Source organism: Balaenoptera acutorostrata, chromosome 1 (genome assembly GCF_949987535.1).
Source record: "Balaenoptera acutorostrata chromosome 1, mBalAcu1.1, whole genome shotgun sequence".
Taxonomy (NCBI): domain Eukaryota; kingdom Metazoa; phylum Chordata; class Mammalia; order Artiodactyla; family Balaenopteridae; genus Balaenoptera; species Balaenoptera acutorostrata.
Window position 1 is genome coordinate 58,077,822 of NC_080064.1, and position 19,842 is coordinate 58,097,663.

Consider the following 19,842-nt stretch of genomic DNA (forward strand, 5'->3'; position numbering starts at 1 on the left):
TGCAGAAAAACATATGTGATGAAAAGAACCAACCTGCTAATGCTTATAGATTCCCTTCTACCAGTGCACCAACACATACTAAGAAAAATTTTGAAACAATTCAAGTCTCCCTCCCCACTGCCCCAAGTTCAGAGTTTGTGGACAAGTTCTTAGAGCTCTTCTGGGATAGAACTGAAAGAATTACAGAGACAAAAAGGGATGGATTTAGGCCTTGAAGCTATATTTAGGGTTTGAGAGATATGGACAGAAGAAGAAAAAGGAATACTATGAACTATATATTTGGATCCATTTTAATGTTTCTTTGAGAGGCTTAAATAAAGAATAGAATTCTCTTTTAATTCCTTTTGGTTGTTGAGCTATCTTAAACAAGGTTCACTGTGGGCACAAACATCCTCATCCTGTTAAAATATCTTGCATTCAATGAATGTGTGAGAAATTGAAAATATTAAGATGTTTTATATGGCAAAAATAAGCCATTAGGGCTGCACGTCTCAGAGCAGACTAAAATTGTTATGTAAGGAGACCAATGTATTTTTAAAATTACTTTGTGTAGTGTAATGATTTGTAAAATGGATAAGTAAAAGACTAAAATTCATTCATGATCCTACCCCTAAAAAATAATGCTTCTAATATGTTGAATTTTTCTCTAGTTTTTCAATGCATATTTATTCAAAAACATCTATTGATTAACTACTACAAGCCAGACACTGTCCTAGGCCACAGGGATATAGCCCAGAACAAAAGAGACAAAATTCACTGTTTACGTGGCGCTTAAAATCTAGCTGTGGAAGACTAGCAATTAACAAAATAAATCAATAAAGAATATGGTAGGGGCTTCCCTGGTGGCGCAGTGGTTGAGAATCTGCCTGCCAATGCAGGGGACATGGGTTCGAGCCCTGGTCTGGGAGGATCCCACATGCCGCGGAGCAACTAGGCCCGTGAGCCACAATTACTGAGCCTACGCGTCTGGAGCCTGTGCTCCGCAACAAGAGAGGCCGCGATGGTAAGAGGCCTGCGCACCACGATGAAGAGCGGCCCCCACTTGCTGCAATTGGAGGAAGCCCTCACACAGAAACTAAGACCCAACACAGCCATATATAAATAAATAAATAAATAAAATTCTTTTAAAAAAAAAGCCCTTCTCCTCCGCCCGTTTCCAATTTAAAAAAAAAATAAAAAATAAAAAAATAATAAAGAATATGGTATATACCAAGTAAGTGTTACTACGAAAAATAAGTTATGGAAGAGTATTGAATAGGGAATGTGGGCAAGAGTGGAGGTTGCAATTTTAAATAAGGTGGCCAGTGAAGACTTCACTAAGAAAGTGACATTTGAGCAAAGACTTGCAGTGGGTAGAGGAACAAACTGTGTGGATTTTAGGGAGAGGGAATGACAAGTACAAAGTCCCAAGCAAGCTAGTATGTATATAGGTAGGTATTCTCTGTTTGTTTGCTTGTTTGTTTGTTTGTTTAACATTTATAGTCCATATGTTGGGGTAGAACTGCACTTCCGACATGTGCCCCAAATCTAATCAGCACATCTGACTTTCCTGGTCATGTTTCCCTCTGGCTGGATATTTAGATTGTTTCCTTTTTCTTTTTTTCTTTCCTTTTCTTTCTTTTTTTTTTTTCCTCATCACATCACAAAATATGCTATAACTAATTTCTTTGATTGCCTTTATGAATATTTCTGTAGCATAGAGTCCCAAAAGTGTACAATTCTGGTTCAGATTGCCAAATTGCTTCCAAAGAAGTTATACCAATTTCTATTTCAACCATCAGTATAGGAGAGGACCTATCTTATCAAATGTTTGCCAGGAATAAGTAGTACAATTTAAAAAAAACTTCGTTAATTTGATATATGAGAATGGTATCACATTTTAATTTAACAATTTTTTATTAGTGAGGTTAAATTTTAAAATATATTTACTAGCCATTTTTTGTGAATGAACTGTTCCTGACCATTACTCATGCTTCTATTGGAGTCTTAATGTTTTTTCTTATTGATTTGTACATATTTTTAATATTTTTAACATGTTGATATATTCATGATAATAATTACCATATTACTCCTTAAAATAGAAATTTAAACATAAACAGAAAAAATTGAAAATAATGGGCATCTATATGGTATATATACAATGGAATATTACTCAGCCATAAAAAAATAAAATGTTGCCATTTGCAGCAACATGGATGGACCTGGAGGGCATTATGCTTAGTGAAGTAAGTCAGAGAAAAATAAACACTATATGTTTTCACATATATGTGGAATCTAAAAACTAAAACAAATGAATGAATGTAACAGAACGAAACAAGACTCATAGATACAGAGAACAAATTAGTGGTTACCAGTGGGGAGAGGGGAGGGGAAAGTAGCAGATAAGGGAAGGGGATTAAGAGGTACAAATTACCAGGTATAAAATAAATAAGATACAAGGATGTAATGTACAACACAGGATATATACCCAATATTTTATAATAACTTTAAGTATGCTCTATAAAAATATCAAATCACTATGTTGTACACCTGAAACTAATATAACATTGTAAATCAACTATACTTCAATTTAAATTTTTTTAAAACAATAAGTAAATATATAAATACATAAATAATTTTTAAAATAATGGGCATCTAGCAATACGGATTTGCTTGTCAAAGTTTTACAACAAAGTTTTGATATTTGAAAATCAGAGTAAGGGAAGAGGATAATGCTAAACCAACAGAAACAAATGCCAATTTCAGGAACACTGGATAATATCTAAAAATATTTCTTGTAAAAGTCTTTGAATATTTGCAGTAAACAGTCCCAACCATATACTAGGGACAATTTTAAGTTATTTCATATAATATTTATAATTATTCTGCCCAACAACATTATTTAATTTTACAGCTAGAGAACGTGAGACTCAAAGAAAATAAGCCTAGTAGGGGCCACACCTAGTAGGTAGCAACTCTTCGGACTTACATTCTTTCCATTGCACCACACTTAACATACGTTTAAGAAACGTAAATCTCTTCCATGACACAAAATTACAACTGAATAAAATCACAGAATGACAAAAAATTTTGACTTTTGAGTCTTACCCGGTTAGAGTCCAAAGCAGTGGGCATATTTCTTAATTCATACACAGCAACTTGTCCATCACTGTCTCCCACCAGAAGGCAATCTGTTTGCTTAGTGAAGAGAACAGTTGTGAATTTGATTCCAGGGTTAGCGACATTCACAATCAGAGGGTCCAAACTGTAATGAAATATTTTATTTGTAAATTTAGTTGTTGTTAATATGTTCTTTTTAGATACAGACTAAGAAAAATCTGAGATATTTGTGATTTCATGTAAGTAACAAAAACCAAAAGCTTCTTTCTGTGTTTCCAAGAGCAAAATAACTGCTTCTCACTCTTTATTCAATCAAAACTTTCATTTTTTCAATAAACTAATTTCAACTAAATAAATTAAAGCAGTTCACAATTAAGATGTGAACTCATAATTTAAATTCCCATGATGAGTAATTTTATGCATTAACTTGGCTAGGCTGTGGTACCCAGTGTTTGATCAAACACCAGTCTACACGTTGCTGTGAAGGTATCTTTTTTTTTTTTTTTTAAGATATGATTAACTTAAATCAGTAGAATTTGAATAAAGCAGATTACCCTCCGTAAAGTGAGTTGGCCTCATCCAATCTGTTGAAAGCCTTAAAAGAAAAGACTGAGGTCTCTGAAGTAGAATAAAATTCTGCCTCCAGACTGCCTTTGTATTCAAGACTGCAACATGGACTCCTCTGATGGAAATTCCAGGTTGCCAGCCTGTCATGCCGGCTTGGGACTTGCCAGGTCCCACAATCATGTGAGCCGATATTTTTAAATCTCTCTCACTCTCTTTATTGGTTTAGTTTCTCTGAAGATCCCTAATACAACTCCTTAAATAATAAATGTCTCTTAACAGAAGGATGTTTTGATCCAAATGAACCCCTGGAACATAAATGAATCTGGGGCTTCCCTGGTGGCGCAGTGGTTTATAATCCGCCTGCCAGTGCAGGGGACATGGGTTCCAGCCCTGGTCCGGAAAGATCCCACATCCCTGTGGAGCAACTAAGTCTGTGCTCCACAACTACTGAGCCTGCGCTCTAGAGCCCATGAGCCACAACTACTGAGCCCCTGTGCCACAACTACTGAGCCCGCATGCCTAGAGTCCGTGCTCTGCAAGAAGAGAAGCCACGGCAATAAGAAGCCCATACATCACAACAAAGAGTAGCCCCCGCTCACCGCAACTAAAGAAAGCCCGCAGGCAGCAACGAAGACCCAACGCAGCCAAAAATAAAATAAAATAAATACATTTATTAAAAATAATTAAAAATAAAATTAAAAAATAAATGAATCTGAACAAGATTGAAAACCTTGTTCAAAGGTTCTCTGAACAAGAACCTTTCCTACTCTTGGTTATCCAAAGCAATCCATTGACACCCTTATAAAATAACAGCAGCAGTCACTTGCATACTTCTGAAGAAATGTTGCCCTGGGAACTACAATTTTACTAGAAAAAATAAAATCAGAGGTAGGATCATTTAAGTAGCCACTTTCTACTTTAGTCATGTCATACTCAAAAATAAATTGCATTGTGTTGTAATCCTTGATTTTTGGGTCAAACTGTTTTATAGAACAAGCCATGATGAAATTTTCCAGTTACTAAATTATTAATCTCTAGGGAAAAATTTGCAATTAATAATAAACCCATTGAATTTTATGTCATTTATTTTAAACAAGAATGTATTTCCATGCTTCATCTGCTAATAACTTGCCTAAAGATCTACGTTTTCCAATATTGAAATATTGATTGAATAAGTATTACAGAACCATTAAACACTTTATTCCAGCATTGTATAAGCTTTCATATTAAAAAGGATAGATGGCCTAGATGGCACTCTCATAACTTTGTTGTAACACTTAAAATAAAAAATTTTAATTAAATGCATGCCCCTTCAAATATGTTTTAAAGCAAGGTAAGAGAATAAGTAAATATTATAAAAAATACTTATTTTGCTCCCTTTCTTTATCTTATTATAGAAAGTCTTTAGTTAGACACAATTAGAACAGTGCCTCTCTGCATTCTTCCATAAACCAGGCAATGACAAAGAATTCAAGCTAGTTATGATATCCTATATCAGCCTGTAAAAGTTTATGGAGATGGAGTAAGGTAACCTATTTTCATTCAAATATTTTTCATTCAAATATTTTTAAAATGACGTATGGTATAAGTAATTAACATTAATATATTATTCTATTTTAGAATATGGTAATTTCAAGAATTATCTGGGTGTTTTAAATGTGCTCTGAAATGTTGGCATGTTATTTCAGTGTTTCCGTTTAAAGTGCTCTTGTAATATTTTTGCACAAAAAGGACTAAGAAAGACTATTTTGGTTGAAGAAAAGGAAAAAATAATTTGATCGTATTTTAATGTCTTCTGTGGAAACACTGGGGATGAATTTTGTTGGTATAGTTATTAATTCAGGATATTTGAAACAGTATTGAACAGCTGACAAGAATTAAGCAAATATGGATATTGAAAAGTTAAAACACCTTCTTTCCACGTGAATGTTTTGCAAACTTTTTCCCCATGTCATAATTTTACACTACATTCCTTGTTTTTCTTAAATAAAATAATACTTTGCAGGTTCAAAAATATATTTATTATCCTGGCATATCTCTTTATTCACAAAGGACTCTCACAGTGTAAACTATTACTTGTTTTAAAGTAACTACAGTTCTCTCTAACCAATGTCAATACTATCAGGTATCATTTAGATTGAACTGCTTCTATTAGAAATAACTCCGAGAAAAATATTAACACTTACGTGCTGATGTGAAGGTCCCAAATCTCCACTCTGCTCTCGTTTGCAGCTGCAAATATATAGGATGATTTTGGAGACCAGGCAACATCATAAACAACATAAGTAGTTGGATAAAAACTCAAAAATGGCTTAAGATTCTCATGTTGCCATATAATAACACCCCAATCTGCAGAACAGCTTAAGAATACATCATGACAAAATGGATTCCATGCTATTTTATACACTGGACCCTGGAATTAGAAAAATAAATTAAAATACATAGGTAAGTAGGATTTAACCTCTTATACTTTAAATTTGACCAACAAATTAAAAATGCTCAGATTTCTAAAAGCTTATACACCATGTAATTATTGTGTGGGTATTATTTTACCTGAGAGTAAGGCCATAAATTGAATCTTTTCCCTAAATTATGCCATTCAGAAACATAAAAATATAGTTGCTACAATACTCACTAAATATTAATACATATTATACTACTTGTAAAAATATAAGGAATGTTAAGGAAAATAAACAGAAATAAGGGAGAAAATGAAGAAAACATAGTTGGAACAATCATAAAAAATGTAGAGAATAGGCATATGCCAGAGACAATTTCACTTTGGGATCAGCATGTCAACATAAGCAAAGTCTTTTAGAAACAAATAAAAATGTGGCTTCCACAACTGGCAAGAAGAAATCAAGGATACCTAGAAGCCAAATTAAATGCCCCCCATATTACTGGTGTTTTCTGTATAAGAAAGCACTTAATTCAAGCTGGTATTTTTAACTCTGAAGTTGTAAATTATTTTATAAAAAATGCTGTGCCTAATGATACTATTTTTTTCAGAAATATTGCAAGATAAAATTTTCCATACCTACTATAATTAAACTAACCTTGTGTCCTCTGTAGGTATCTAGATATTGCTCATTATATGAACAAGAACATTTGTGAATATGACCTTCTTCAGTGCCAGCCAAATAGATATTTGTGTCCTATAACACAAAAAAATCAAAATGCATTTGCTTGTGATATATTAGTAAATGTGTTAAATAGAAGATTAGATGATTCAAGATCCCTTAGAGACAATTCAAGAACCAAACTAGAAATACTATCTAGAAGACAGTTGATTGTTGTCTTTTTCTTTCTATCATGATTTTACAATAATTAAATTACCTGAAGGACTACTGTGCAAAGAAAATACAGATGTTTTTCTTTGCTGGAATAAAGGGTAGAACTTTGTATCCTGTTTAGAATTTACATGAACAAACACTGGCTTAAAATGAGGAAGAAACTTTCTAACATTTAGAGCTACCTGACAATGGAACTAACAATCCAGGGAAATAGTAAGTGTTCTTTCATTAGAACTAGTCAAAGAGAAGACAAATGACTTAACAATAACTATTCATGTACATAAGGCTGAAGAAATTATTCTTGCTGGGAATGAGAGATTGAACTAGATGGAGTCTCAGACATCTTTTAACTCTAAATTTATGTACCAAATAGGGATTTAAAATGTATTTTCTACAATGAAGTCATAATCAAAAAGTCTGAAAGTCAGTGCTCTAAGTCCTGACTATGTAGAGTCAGCCTCACCTGGGAGCACTGTACAGTTGCAGAATTTCAGGCCCTGTCCCAGACCTACTGAATCAGAATCTGCATTTTAACAAGATTCCCAAGTAATTTGTAAGTACACTGAAATATGAGACCCACTGCTTAGCATACACCAGAACTTAAGAATGCAATTACTAGGTTATGGGGTATATGTAGTTTAAATTACACAATAAAGTATAATTTTTTTCCCAAAGTAGTATTACCGATTTACATTCAGCACTATATAAAATTTCCCTTTGACACACATTCTCTTCAATAGTTGGTTACATCAGAAATCTTAAATTTTGCCATTCTATTAGGTGTAAAATTATACCTAATGGTTTTAAGTTCCCTTTATGTGCATATTAACAAGGTTGAGCACATTTTTGTGTTTATTGGCCATTTGTATCTCCTCTTCTGTTCATATCTCTTGACCATTTTATAATGTTAATACTCCTTTTTCATATTCATTTGAATACGTTCTTTATATATTCTATTACATAGGCTTTGCCTATTATATATGTTGCAAATATCTTCTCCCAGTATATGGCTTATCTTTTCATGTACTTTCTTCAGTGTCTTTTAGTAAACAGAAATTCTCATTTTAATGTAGCTGGTATTATAATTTTTATAAAGTTAGCATTTTTTGTGCTTTAAGAAATTGTTCCTACTTGGAAGTCATAGAGATATTCTCCCACATTTTCTTCTAAAAGTTTTTGTGTATGATGTGATAGGAATCTAATTCCTTTTTTTTTTAATGTGGGTAATGATTATTCCAATACTGTTTATAAGTAGGTCATCTTTCTCTAAAGATCTTCAAGGTCACTGTCTAAAGTTGGGTTCCTCAGTATATAAACTCTGAGACACTGAGATCTCCATGCAAGAGGTTTACTGGGAAGTTCTCTCAAGAACAACCTTTGAGGGAAACAAGAACGGGTAGAGATTTAGTTTGAATTATGATGTACTTGCAACAAAGGGCTCAGCCCAGCCTATAAGAAGCTTTGGTGCTGAGATAGCCCTTCAGAGTCCTGCCTCCAGGCAAGGAGGCCAAAAGTATTTCACACCATTTCCCATCAATAAATTAGTCAACCAAGAGGATAGACTCAAACCAAACTACATCAATAATGAAACTAAGTATAAAAATGGTGTGGGGGGGAGCTTCAAGATGGCGGAAGAGTAAGACCTGGAGATCACCTTCCTCCCCACAAATACATCAGAAATACATCTACATGTGGAACAACTCCTACAGAACACCTACTGAACGCTGGCAGAAGACCTCAGACCTCCCAAAAGGCAAGAAACTCCCCGCATACCTGGGTAGGGCAAAAAGAAAAAAGAAAAAACAGAGACAAAAGAATAGGGATGGGACCTGCACCAGTGGGAGGGAGCTGTAAAGGAGGAAAGGTTTCCACACACTAGGAAGCTCCTTCGCGGGCAGAGACTGCGGGTGGCAGAGGGGGGAAGCTTCGGAGCCACGGAGGACAGCGCAGCAACAGGGGTGCGGAGGGCAAAGCAGAGAGATTCCCTCACAGAGGATCAGTGCCGACCAGCACTCACCAGCCCGAGAGGCTTGTCTGCTCACCTGCCGGGGCGGGCGGGGGCTGGGAGCTGAGGCTTGGGCTTCGGTTGGATCGCAGGGAGAGGACTGGGGTTGGCGGCGTGAACACAGCCTGAAGGGGCTAGTGCGCTACAGCTAGCTGGGAGGGAGTCCGGGAAAAAGTCTGGAGCTGCCGAAGAGACAAGAGACTTTTTCTTGCCTCTTTGTTTCCTGGTGCGCGAGGAGAGGGGATTCAGAGCGCCACTTAAAGGAGCTCCAGAGACGGGCGTGAGCCGCGGCTATCAGCACAGACCCCAGAAACAGGCATGAGATGCTAAGGCTGCTGCTGCCGCCACCAAGAAGCCTGTGTGTGAGCACAGGTCACTATCCCCACCTCCCCTCCCACGAGCCTGTGCAGCCCGCCACTGCCAGGGTCCCGTGATCCACGGACAACTTCCCCAGGAGAACGCACGGTGCGCCTCAGGCTGCTGCAACGTCACGCTGGCCTCTGCCGCTGCAGGCTTGCCCCGCATCCGTACCCCTCCCTCTCCCCGGCCTGAGTGAGCCAGAGCCCCCAGAGCAGCTGCTCCTTTAACCCCGTCCTGTCCGAGCAAAGAACAGACACCCTCAGGCGACCTACATGCAGAACCGGGTCCAAATCCAAAGCTGAACCCTGGGAGCTGTGCGAACAAAGAAGAGAAAGGGAAATTTCTCCCAGCAGCCTCAGGAGCAGCGGATTAAATCTCCACAATCAGATTGATGTACCCTGCATCTGTGGAATACCTGAATAGACAATGAATCATCCCAAATTGAGGAGGTGGACTTTGGGAGCAACGATATATATATATATTTTTCCCCTTTTTCTCTTTTTGTGATTGTGCATGTGTATGCTTCTGTGTGTGATTTTGTCTGTATAGCTTTGCTTTTACCATTTGTCCTAGGGTTCTATCTGTCCTTTTTTTTTTTTCTTTTTTTTTAGTATAATTGTTAGTGCTTGTTATCATTGGTGGATTTGTTTTTGGTTTGGTTACTCTCTACTTTCTTTCTTTCTTCCTTTTATTTCTTTTACTACTTTTTAAAAATATTTTATTAATTACTATTTTTTATTTTAATAACTTTATTTTATTTTATCTTCTTCTTTCTTTCTTTCTTTCTTTTCTCCCTTTTATTCTGAGCCATGTGGGTGACAGGCTCTTGGTGCTCCAGCCAGGTGTCAGGGCTGTGCCTCTGAGGTGGGAGAGCCAAGTTCAGGACACTGGTCCACAGAAGACCTCCCAGCTCCCAGTAATATCAAATGGCAAAAATCTCCCAGAGATCTCCATCTCAACACCAAGACCCAGCTCCACTCAACGACCAGCAAGCTACAGTGCTGGACACCCTATGCCAAACAACTAGCAAGACAGGAACACAAACCCACCCATTAGCAGAGAGGCTGCCTAAAATCATAATAAGGCCACAGACACCCCAAAACACAACACCAGACGTGGACCTGCCCACCAGAAAGACAAGATTCAGCCTCATCCACCAGAACACAGGCACTAGTCCCCTCCACCAGGAAGCCTACACAAGCCACTGAACCAACCTTAGTCACTGGGGGCAGACACCAAAAACAACGGGAACTATGAACCTGCAGCCAGCGAAAAGGATACCCCAAACACAGTAAGTTAAGCAAAATGAGAAGACAGAGAAACACACAGCAGATGAAGGAGCAAGGTAAAAACCCACCAGACCTAACAAATCAAGAGGAAATAGGCAGTCTACCTGAAAAATAATTCAGAATAATGATAGTAAAGATGATCCAAAATCTGGGAAATAGAATGGAGAAAATACAAGAAACATTTAACAAGGACCTAGAAGAACTAAAGAGCAAACAAACAGTGATGAACAACACAATAAATGAAATTAAAAATTCTCTAGAAGGGATCAATAGCAGAATAACTGAGGCAGAAGAACAATAAGTGACCTGGAAGATAAAATAGTGGAAGTAACTACTGCAGAGCAGAATAAAGAAAAAACAATAAAAAGAATTGAGGGGCTTCCCTGGTGGCGCAGTGGCTGAGAGTCTGCCTGCCAATGCAGGGCACACGGGTTCGAGCCCTGGTCTGGGAGGATCCCACATGCCGCGGAGCAACTAGGCCCGTGAGCCACAATTACTGAGCCTGCGCGACTGGAGCCTGTGCTCCACAACAAGAGAGGCTGCGACAGTGAGAGGCCCGCGCACCGCGATGAAGAGTGGCCCCCGCTCTCCGAAACTGGAGAAAGCCCTCGCACAGAAACGAAGACCCAGCACAGCCAAAAATAAATAAATAAATAAATTTAAAAAAAAAAAAAAAAAAAAGAATTGAAAACAGTCTCAGAGACCTCTGGGACAACATTAAACACACCAACATTCGAATTATAGGGCTCCCAGAAGAAGAAGAGAAAAAGAAAGGGACTGAGAAAATATTTGAAGAGATTATAGTTGAAAACTTCCCTAATATGGGAAAGGAAATAGTTAATCAAATCCAGGAAGCACAGAGAGTCCCATACAGGATAAATCCAAGGAGAAACATGCCAAGACACATATTAATCAAACTATCAAAAATTAAATACAAAGAAAAAATATTAAAGGCAGCAAGGGAAAAACAACAAATAACATACAAGGGAATCCCCATAAGGTTAACAGCTGATCTTTCAGCAGAAACTCTGCAAGCCAGAAGGGAGTGGCACAACATATTTAAAGTGATGAAGGGGAAAAACCTACAACCAAGATTACTCTACCCAGCAAGGATCTCATTCAGATTTGATGGAGAAATTAAAACCTTTACAGACAAGCAAAAGGTAAGAGAATTCAGCACCACCAAACAAGCTTCACAACAAATGCTGAAGGAACTTCTCTACGCAGGAAACACAACAGAAGGAAAAGACCTACAATAACAAACCCAAAACAATTAAGAAAATGGTAATAGGAACATACAGATTGGTAACTACCTTAAATGTAAATGGATTAAATGCTCCAACCAAAAAATATAGGCTGGCTGAATGGATACAAAAACAAGACCCATATATATGTTGTCTACAAGAGACCCACTTCAGACCTAGGGACACATACAGACTGAAAGTGAGGGGATGGAAAAAGATATTCCATGCAAATGGAAATCAAAAGAAAGCTGGAGTAGCAATTCTCATATCAGACAAAATAGACTTCAAAATAAAGACTATTACAAGAGACAAAGAAGGACACTACATAATGATCAAGGGATCATTCCAAGAAGAAGATAAAACAATTGGAAATATTTATGTACCAAAAATAGGAGCACCTCAATACATAAGGAAACTGCTAACTGCCATAAAAGAGAAAATCGATAGTGACACAATCATAGTAGGGGACTTTAACAACCCACTTTCACCAATGGACAGATCATCCAAAATGAAAATAAATAAGGAAACACAAGCCTTAAATGATATGTTAAACAAGATGGACTTAATTGATATTTATAGGACATTCCATCCAAAGAAAACAGAATACACTTTCTTCTCAAGTGCTCGTTCTCCAGGATAGATCATATCTTGGGACACAAATCAAGCCTTGGTAAATTTAAGAAAACTGAAATTGTATCAAGCATCTTTTCCAACCATAGCACTATGAGACTAGATATCAATTACAGGAAAATATCTGTAAAAAATACAAAAATATGGAGGCTAAACAATACACTACTAAATAACCAAGAGATCACTGAAAAAATTAAAGAGGAAATCAAAAAATACCTAGAAACAAGTGACAATGAAAACGCAATGACCCAAAACCTATGGGATGCAGCAAAAGCAGTTCTACGGGGATGTTTACAGCAGTACAATCTTATCTCAAGAAACAAGAAACACCTCAAATAAACAACCTAAACTTACACCTAAAGCAATTAGAGAAAGAAGAACAAAAAAACGCAAAGTTAGCAGAAGAAAAGAAATCATAAAGATCAGATCAGAAATAAATGAAAAAGAAATGAAGGAAACAATAGCAAAAATCAATGAAACTAAAAGCTGGTTCTTTGAGAAGATAAACAAGATTGATAAACCATTACCCATACTCATCAAGAAAAAAAGGGAGAAGACCCAAATAAATAGAATTAGAAATTAAAAGGGAGAAGTAACAACTGACACTGCAGAAATACAAAGGATCATGAGAGATTGCTACAAGCAACTATATGCCAATAAAATGGACAACCTGGAAGAAATGGACAAATCCTTAGAAAAGCACAAGCTTCTGAGACTGAACCAGGAAGAAATAGAAAATATAAACAGATCAATCACAAGCACTGAAATTGAGACTTTGGTTAAAAACCTTCCAACAAACAAAAGCCCAGGACCAGATGGCTTCACGGGCGAATTCTATCAAACATTTAGAGAAGAGCTAACACCTATCCTTCTCAAACTCTTCCAAAATATAGCAGAGGGAGGAACACACCCAAACTCATTGTACGAGGCCACCATCACCCTGATACCAAACTAGGCAAAGATGTCACAAAGAAAGAAAACTACAGGCCAATATCGCTGATGCAAAAATCCTCCATAAAATACTAGCAAACAGAATCCAACAGCACATTAAAAGGATCATACACCATGATCAAGTGGGGTTTATCCCAGGAATGCAAGGATTCTTCAATATATTCAAATCAATCAACGTGATACACCATATTAACAAATTGAAGGAGAAAAACCATATGATCATCTCAATAGATGCAGAGAAATCTTTCAACAAAATTCAACACCCATTTATGATAAAAACCCTCCAGAAAGTAGGCATAGAGGGAACCTACCTCAAAATAATAAAGGCCATATATGACAAGCCCACAGCCAACATCGTCCTCAATGGTGAAAAACTGAAACCATTTCCACTAGGATTAGGAACAAGACAAGGTTGCCCACTCTCACCACTATTATTCAACATAGTTTTGGAAGTTTTAGCCACAGCAATCAGAGAAGAAAAAGAAATAAAAGGAATCCAAATTGGAAAAGAAGAAGTAAAGCGGTCACTGTTTGCAGATGACATGATACTATACATAGAGAATCCTAAAGATGCTACCAGAAAAGTACTAGAGCTAATCAATGAATTTGGTAAAGTAGCAGGATACAAAATCGCTTGCATTCCTACACACTAATGATGAAAAATCTGAAAGTGAAATGAAGAAACCACTTCCATTTACCATTGCAACACAAAGAATAAAATATCTAGGAATAAACCTACCTAAGGAGACAAAAGACCTGTATGCAGAAAATTATAACACACTGATGAAAGAAATTAAAGATGATACAAATAGATGGAGAGATATACCATGTTCTTGGATTGGAAGAATCAACATTGTGAAAATGACTCTACTACCCAAAGCAATCTACAGGTTCAATGCAATCCCTTTCAAACTACCAATGGCATTTTTCACAGAACTAGAACAAAATATTTCACAATTTGTATGGAAACACAAAAGACCCCGAACAGCAAAAGCAATCTTGAGAAAGAAAAACGGAGCTGGAGGAATCAGGCTCCCTGACTTCAGACTATACTACAAAGCTACAGTAATCAAGACAGTATGGTACTGGCACAAAAACAGAAATATAGATCAATGGAACAGGATAGAAAGCCCAGAGATAAACCCACGCACATATGTTCACCTTATTTTTGATAAAGGAGGCAAGAATATACAGTGGAGAAAAGACAGCCTCTTCAATAAGTGGTGCTGGGAAAACTGGACAGCTACATGTAAAATAATGAAATTAGAACACTCCCTAACACCATACACAAAAATAAACTCAAAATGGATTTAAGACCTAAATGTAAGGCCAGACACTATCAGGAAAACATAGGCAGAACACTCTATGACATAAATCACAGCAAGATCCTTTTTGACCCAGCTCCTAGAGAAATGGAAATAAAAACAAAAATAAACAAATGGGACCTAATGAAACTTAAAAGCTTTTGCACAGCAAAGGAAACCATAAACAAGACCAAAAGACAACCATCAGAATGGGAGAAAATATTTGCAAATGAAGCAACTGACAAAGGATTAATCTCCAAGATTTACAAGCAGCTCATGCAGCTCAATAACAAAAAAAACGAACAACCCAATCCAAAAATGGGCAGAAGATCTAAATAGACATTTCTCCAAAGAAGATATACAGATGGCCTACAGACACATGAAAGAATGCTCAACATCATTAATCATTAGAGAAATGCAAATCAAAACTACAATGAGATATCATCTCACACCGGTCAGAATGGCCATCATCAAAAAATCTAGAAACAATAAATGCTGGAGAGGGTGTGGAGGAAAGGGAACACTCTTGCACTGTTGGTGGGAATGTAAATTGATACAGCCACTATGGAGAACAGTATGGAGGTTCCTTAAAAAACTACAAATAGAACTACCATATGACCCAGCAATCCCACTACTGGGCATATACCCTGAGAAAACCATAGGTCAAAAAGAGTCATGTACCAAAATGTTCATTGCAGCTCTATTTACAATAGCCAGGACATGGAAGCAACCTAAATGTCCATCGACAGATGAATGGATAAAGAAGCTGTGGCACATATATACAATGGAATATTACTCAGCCATAAAAAGAAATGAAATGGAGGTATTTGTAATGAGGTGGATGGAGTTAGAGTCTGTCATACAGAGTGAAGTAAGTCAGAAAGAGAAAAACAAATACAGTATGCTAACACATATATACGGAATCTAAGGGAAAAAAAAAAAAGGCCATGAAGAACCTAGTGGCAAGACAGGAATAAAGACACAGACCTACTAGAGAATGGACTTGAGGATATGGGGAGGGGGTGGGGTGAGATGTGACAGGGTAAGAGAGTGTCATGGACATATATACACTACCAAATGTAAAATAGATAACTAGTGGGAAGCAGCCGCACAGCACAGGGAGATCAGCTCGGTGCTTTGTGACCACCTAGAGGGGTGGGATGGGGAGGGTGGGAGGGAGGGAGATGCAAGAGGGAAGAGAAATGGGAACATATTGTATATGTATAACTGATTCACTTTGTTATAAAGCAGAAGCTAACACACTATTGTAAGGCAATTATACTTCAATAAAGATGTTTAAAAAAAAATAAATAAATAAAAAAATTAAAAAAAAAAAAAAAAAAGAACTACCATATGACCCAGCAATCCCACTACTGGGCATATACCCTGAGAAAACCATAATTCAAAAAGAGTCATGTACCAAAATGTTCATTGCAGCTCTATTTACAATAGCCAGGACATGGAAGCAATCTAAGTGTCCATCAACAGATGAATGGATAAAGAAGATGTGGCACATATATACAATGGAATATTACTCAGCCATAAAAAAGAAACGAATGAGTTATTTTTAGTGAGGTGGATGGACTTAGAGTCTGTCTTATAGAGTGAAGTAAGTCAGAAAGAGAAAAACAAATACAGTATGCTAACACATATATATGGAATCTAAAAAAAAAAAGGTCATGAAGAACCTAGGGGCAAGACGGGAATAAAGACGCAGACCTACTAGAGAATGGACTTGAGGATATGGGGAGGGGGAAGGGTAAGCTGGGACAAAGTGAGAGAGTGGCATAGACTTATATACACTACCAAATGTAAAATAGATAGCTAGTGGGAAGCAGCCGCATAGCACAAGGAGATCAGCTCCATGCTTTGTGACCACCTAGAGGGGTGGGATAGGGAGGGTGGGAGGGAGGGAGATGAAAGAGGGAAGAGATATGGGGATATCTGTATATGTATAACTGATTCACTTTGTTATAAAGCAGAAAGTAACACACCACTGTAAAGCAATTATACTCCAATAAAGACGTTAAAAAAATTTTTTAATAAATAAATAAATAAAAATGGTGTAAACATCACAATTAAAAGACTGAGATTGTAAGATTGGATAAAAAAGCAAGACAACTATATGCTGCCTAAAAGAAACATACCAAATATAAAGACACAAATAGGTTAAATGTAAAAGGATGGGAAATGATAAACCATGCTAATACTAGGTAAAAGAAAGCTGGAATAGCTACATTAATATCAGACTAAATAGATTTCAGAATAAAGAATGTTACCAGTTATAAATAAGGCCATTTTATAATGATAAGGGAGTTGCTTAGTCGAGAGAAGATGACAATCCTAAACACTTATGCACTTAAAACAAAGCTTCAAGATACATAAAGCAAAAACTGATAGAATTTCAAGGAAAAAAAGAAAAATTCACAATTATTGTCAGAGACTTCAATCTCTTTCTCTCAATGACTGATGGAAGAAATGGGCAGAAAATCAGCAAGGATATAGCAAACTTGAACACCACCATCAACCCACTTAAATTGATTGACATTCACAGAACATTCCACCCAACAGTAGCAGAATATACACTTTTCTCAAGTGCATAGGAAGCATTTACAAGTAAAAATCACATTCTGGGCTTTAAAACAAATTTCAAAAATTCAAAAAGATTCAGTTTATAAAAAGTTTGTTCTTTGATCATGATAGGATTGAATTAGAAATCAACAGCAAGATCCTTGGAAAAGCCCCAAATATTTGGAAACTAAATAACATGCTTCTAAATAACCCATCAATCAAATAAGAAATCAAAGGAGCACTATGGATGTTTTGGGCCAGCTAGTTCTTTGTTCGGGTCAGGGGAGGACAGTGGTTGTCTTGTGCCTTGTAGTGTATTTAGTGGCATCCCTGGCCTCTGTCTACCAGATGCCAATAGCACTCCTCCCCACATCTCACCTCCCACAGCTGCAGCAACCAAAAATATCTCAAGACATTATGAAATGTCCCTGATGGGACAGGGAGCACTCCCCTCCCTGCCCACATTGAGAACCACTGCTCGAGTCAAGGTGAAAAGTAGATTACAGGAGTTTGAGAATGAAGGCAGTTAGAATATGACTGCAGTAGTAAAAGTGAAATGTAGTAAAGGCCTGAACCACATTAGCAGTAGTAGGCTTGGACTAGAAGGAGTGAGACAATCTTACTTAAATATCATTTGGGGAATAGGGTAGAATAGAGTCAGAGCTCAAGTTTTGGCTTGCATAAGTAGGTGGATGATGGTTCACTAAAGAGATAATCATATTACATATCACAGAAAATATATAGGATACGCTTTTTTGCAAGTCTGTCATAGTGGCTGAATTTCTGATTCCAAAGAACCTCTGGATAAAAAGAATTAGAAAAGTAGAACTTTACTAAGAGTGCTCTGACTTGACTTTGGTCTTGATAAGCATGATCTCAAGTGGTCTTCCTGATCCCCAGAATCATGAGTCACAACTCACATTGAGATATGGAGGACTATATAGTGGATTTGGTTTCTATAGGTATGATAGAGCAGCAGAGCACCAAAGAGGGGCAAGGAGGGGCATTCAAGTTAAACATGGAGCTGTGAAGATAGTTCCATAGTTGCTCAGAAATACAGATCTTTCCTCCAGAAAGCAGAAAAAGGACAGCCAACTGGAATGTGCCATTCTACCTTAGGCTGACACCTATGATACCTATGTGTGTTATTTTTTTATTTACAAGGCGCAATATTTATTAACATGATGACATTTTGTCTTGATTTATATCTTAATACACTTCAATTATCAGAAGTTGTTATATGCAATAGCAAATAACAGATTGAAATAATTTACCTTGGGGTGAAAAGCAAAACACATTCCAGGAGCCTGTCGAGATATCAAAGCTTCACCTTTCTTTTCTTTTTCCCCTCCTTTTTTGCTGCTGCTAGCAGTAGTTCTCCTCAAACGCATCAAATCTTTATTTAAAGAAAAAATACATATATTATTTACCACAGGAAATAGTAATGTAGATATAATATGTCCCTTCTGCAAATAATATGATTTCTGCCATCCTTTGCAGGTCATAAGGTTAAAATTAACAAATACCAGAGCTAGATGCTTAGAAAAACAATGACCAAGCCCAGTTTTTTTTCTTATTTAGCCAAACCTAAATTTGTCACCTCTTATACATAGTTCACTAGGAATTTTTAATTCAGCACATAACAAGAGAAAGATAATTTGGTATCTGTGTGTGTATTTATTTATTTTTACCATGACAGTCCAGTCCTTTCCGTATAACCCATTTGGAGATCCTTCCATCTGCTGATATAGAAACTAGTATTTCTCTTTTGTCATCACCTGCTGTCCCTCGATCTTGTTCTATCCACTGTAGTTGCCATACAGGTCCCAAATGTTTTTGAGGTGATTCGCTAAAACAGGGAAAAGAATGAAATATAAAATAGTTATAATGGGGCTTCCCTGGTGGCGCAGTGGTTGAGAATCTGCCTGCTAATGCAGGGGACACGGGTTCGAGCCCTGGTCTGGGAAGATCCCACATGCCACGGAGCAGCTGGGCCCGTGAGCCACAATTGCTGAGCCTGCGCGTCTGGAGCCTGTGCCCCGCAACGGGAGGGGCCGCGATGGAGAAAGGCCCGCGCACCGCGATGAAGAGCGGTCCCCGCACCGCGATGAAGAGTGGCCCCCGCTTGCCGCAACTGGAGAAAGCCCTCGCACGAACCGAAGACCCAATACAGACAAAAATAAATTAATTAATTAAAAAAAAAAAAAAAAAGAAAATCCTTTAAAAAAAAAAAATAGTTATAATAATTTTAAAATTCTTGGAGTATAAGCGACTTGGAGTATAAGTGATAAGGACAGCTCCCTAGAGCATCATGACCTACTTATGGAATGATGCTTTTATTGTTCAAAACTGGACTTTTACACTTTAAATATTTTGAAAAACAGGAAAAATAATCACTTTGCTAATATTCACTGGTGTTTTTCTCATTTCTTACAAAAGGAAAATTTTATTGCCTTTAGTTATATTAGCTATCATATCAGGGATACAAAAGCAAACATTTTCTTTCTTTTTAGAATCTACTTCTCTTAC

General features: G+C 37.1%; 1 protein-coding gene across 1 annotated transcript in view; it reads right to left on the reverse strand.

The window, feature by feature from the left end:
- DNAI4 (dynein axonemal intermediate chain 4) overlaps positions 1-19,842 on the reverse strand; it is a 121,866-nt gene that overhangs the window by 6,515 nt on the left and 95,509 nt on the right. The window contains 5 exon segments of the mRNA XM_007164301.3: positions 3,088-3,244; positions 5,853-6,079; positions 6,723-6,821; positions 18,588-18,709; positions 19,005-19,162. Coding sequence (XP_007164363.2) covers positions 3,088-3,244; positions 5,853-6,079; positions 6,723-6,821; positions 18,588-18,709; positions 19,005-19,162 — 763 coding nt within the window.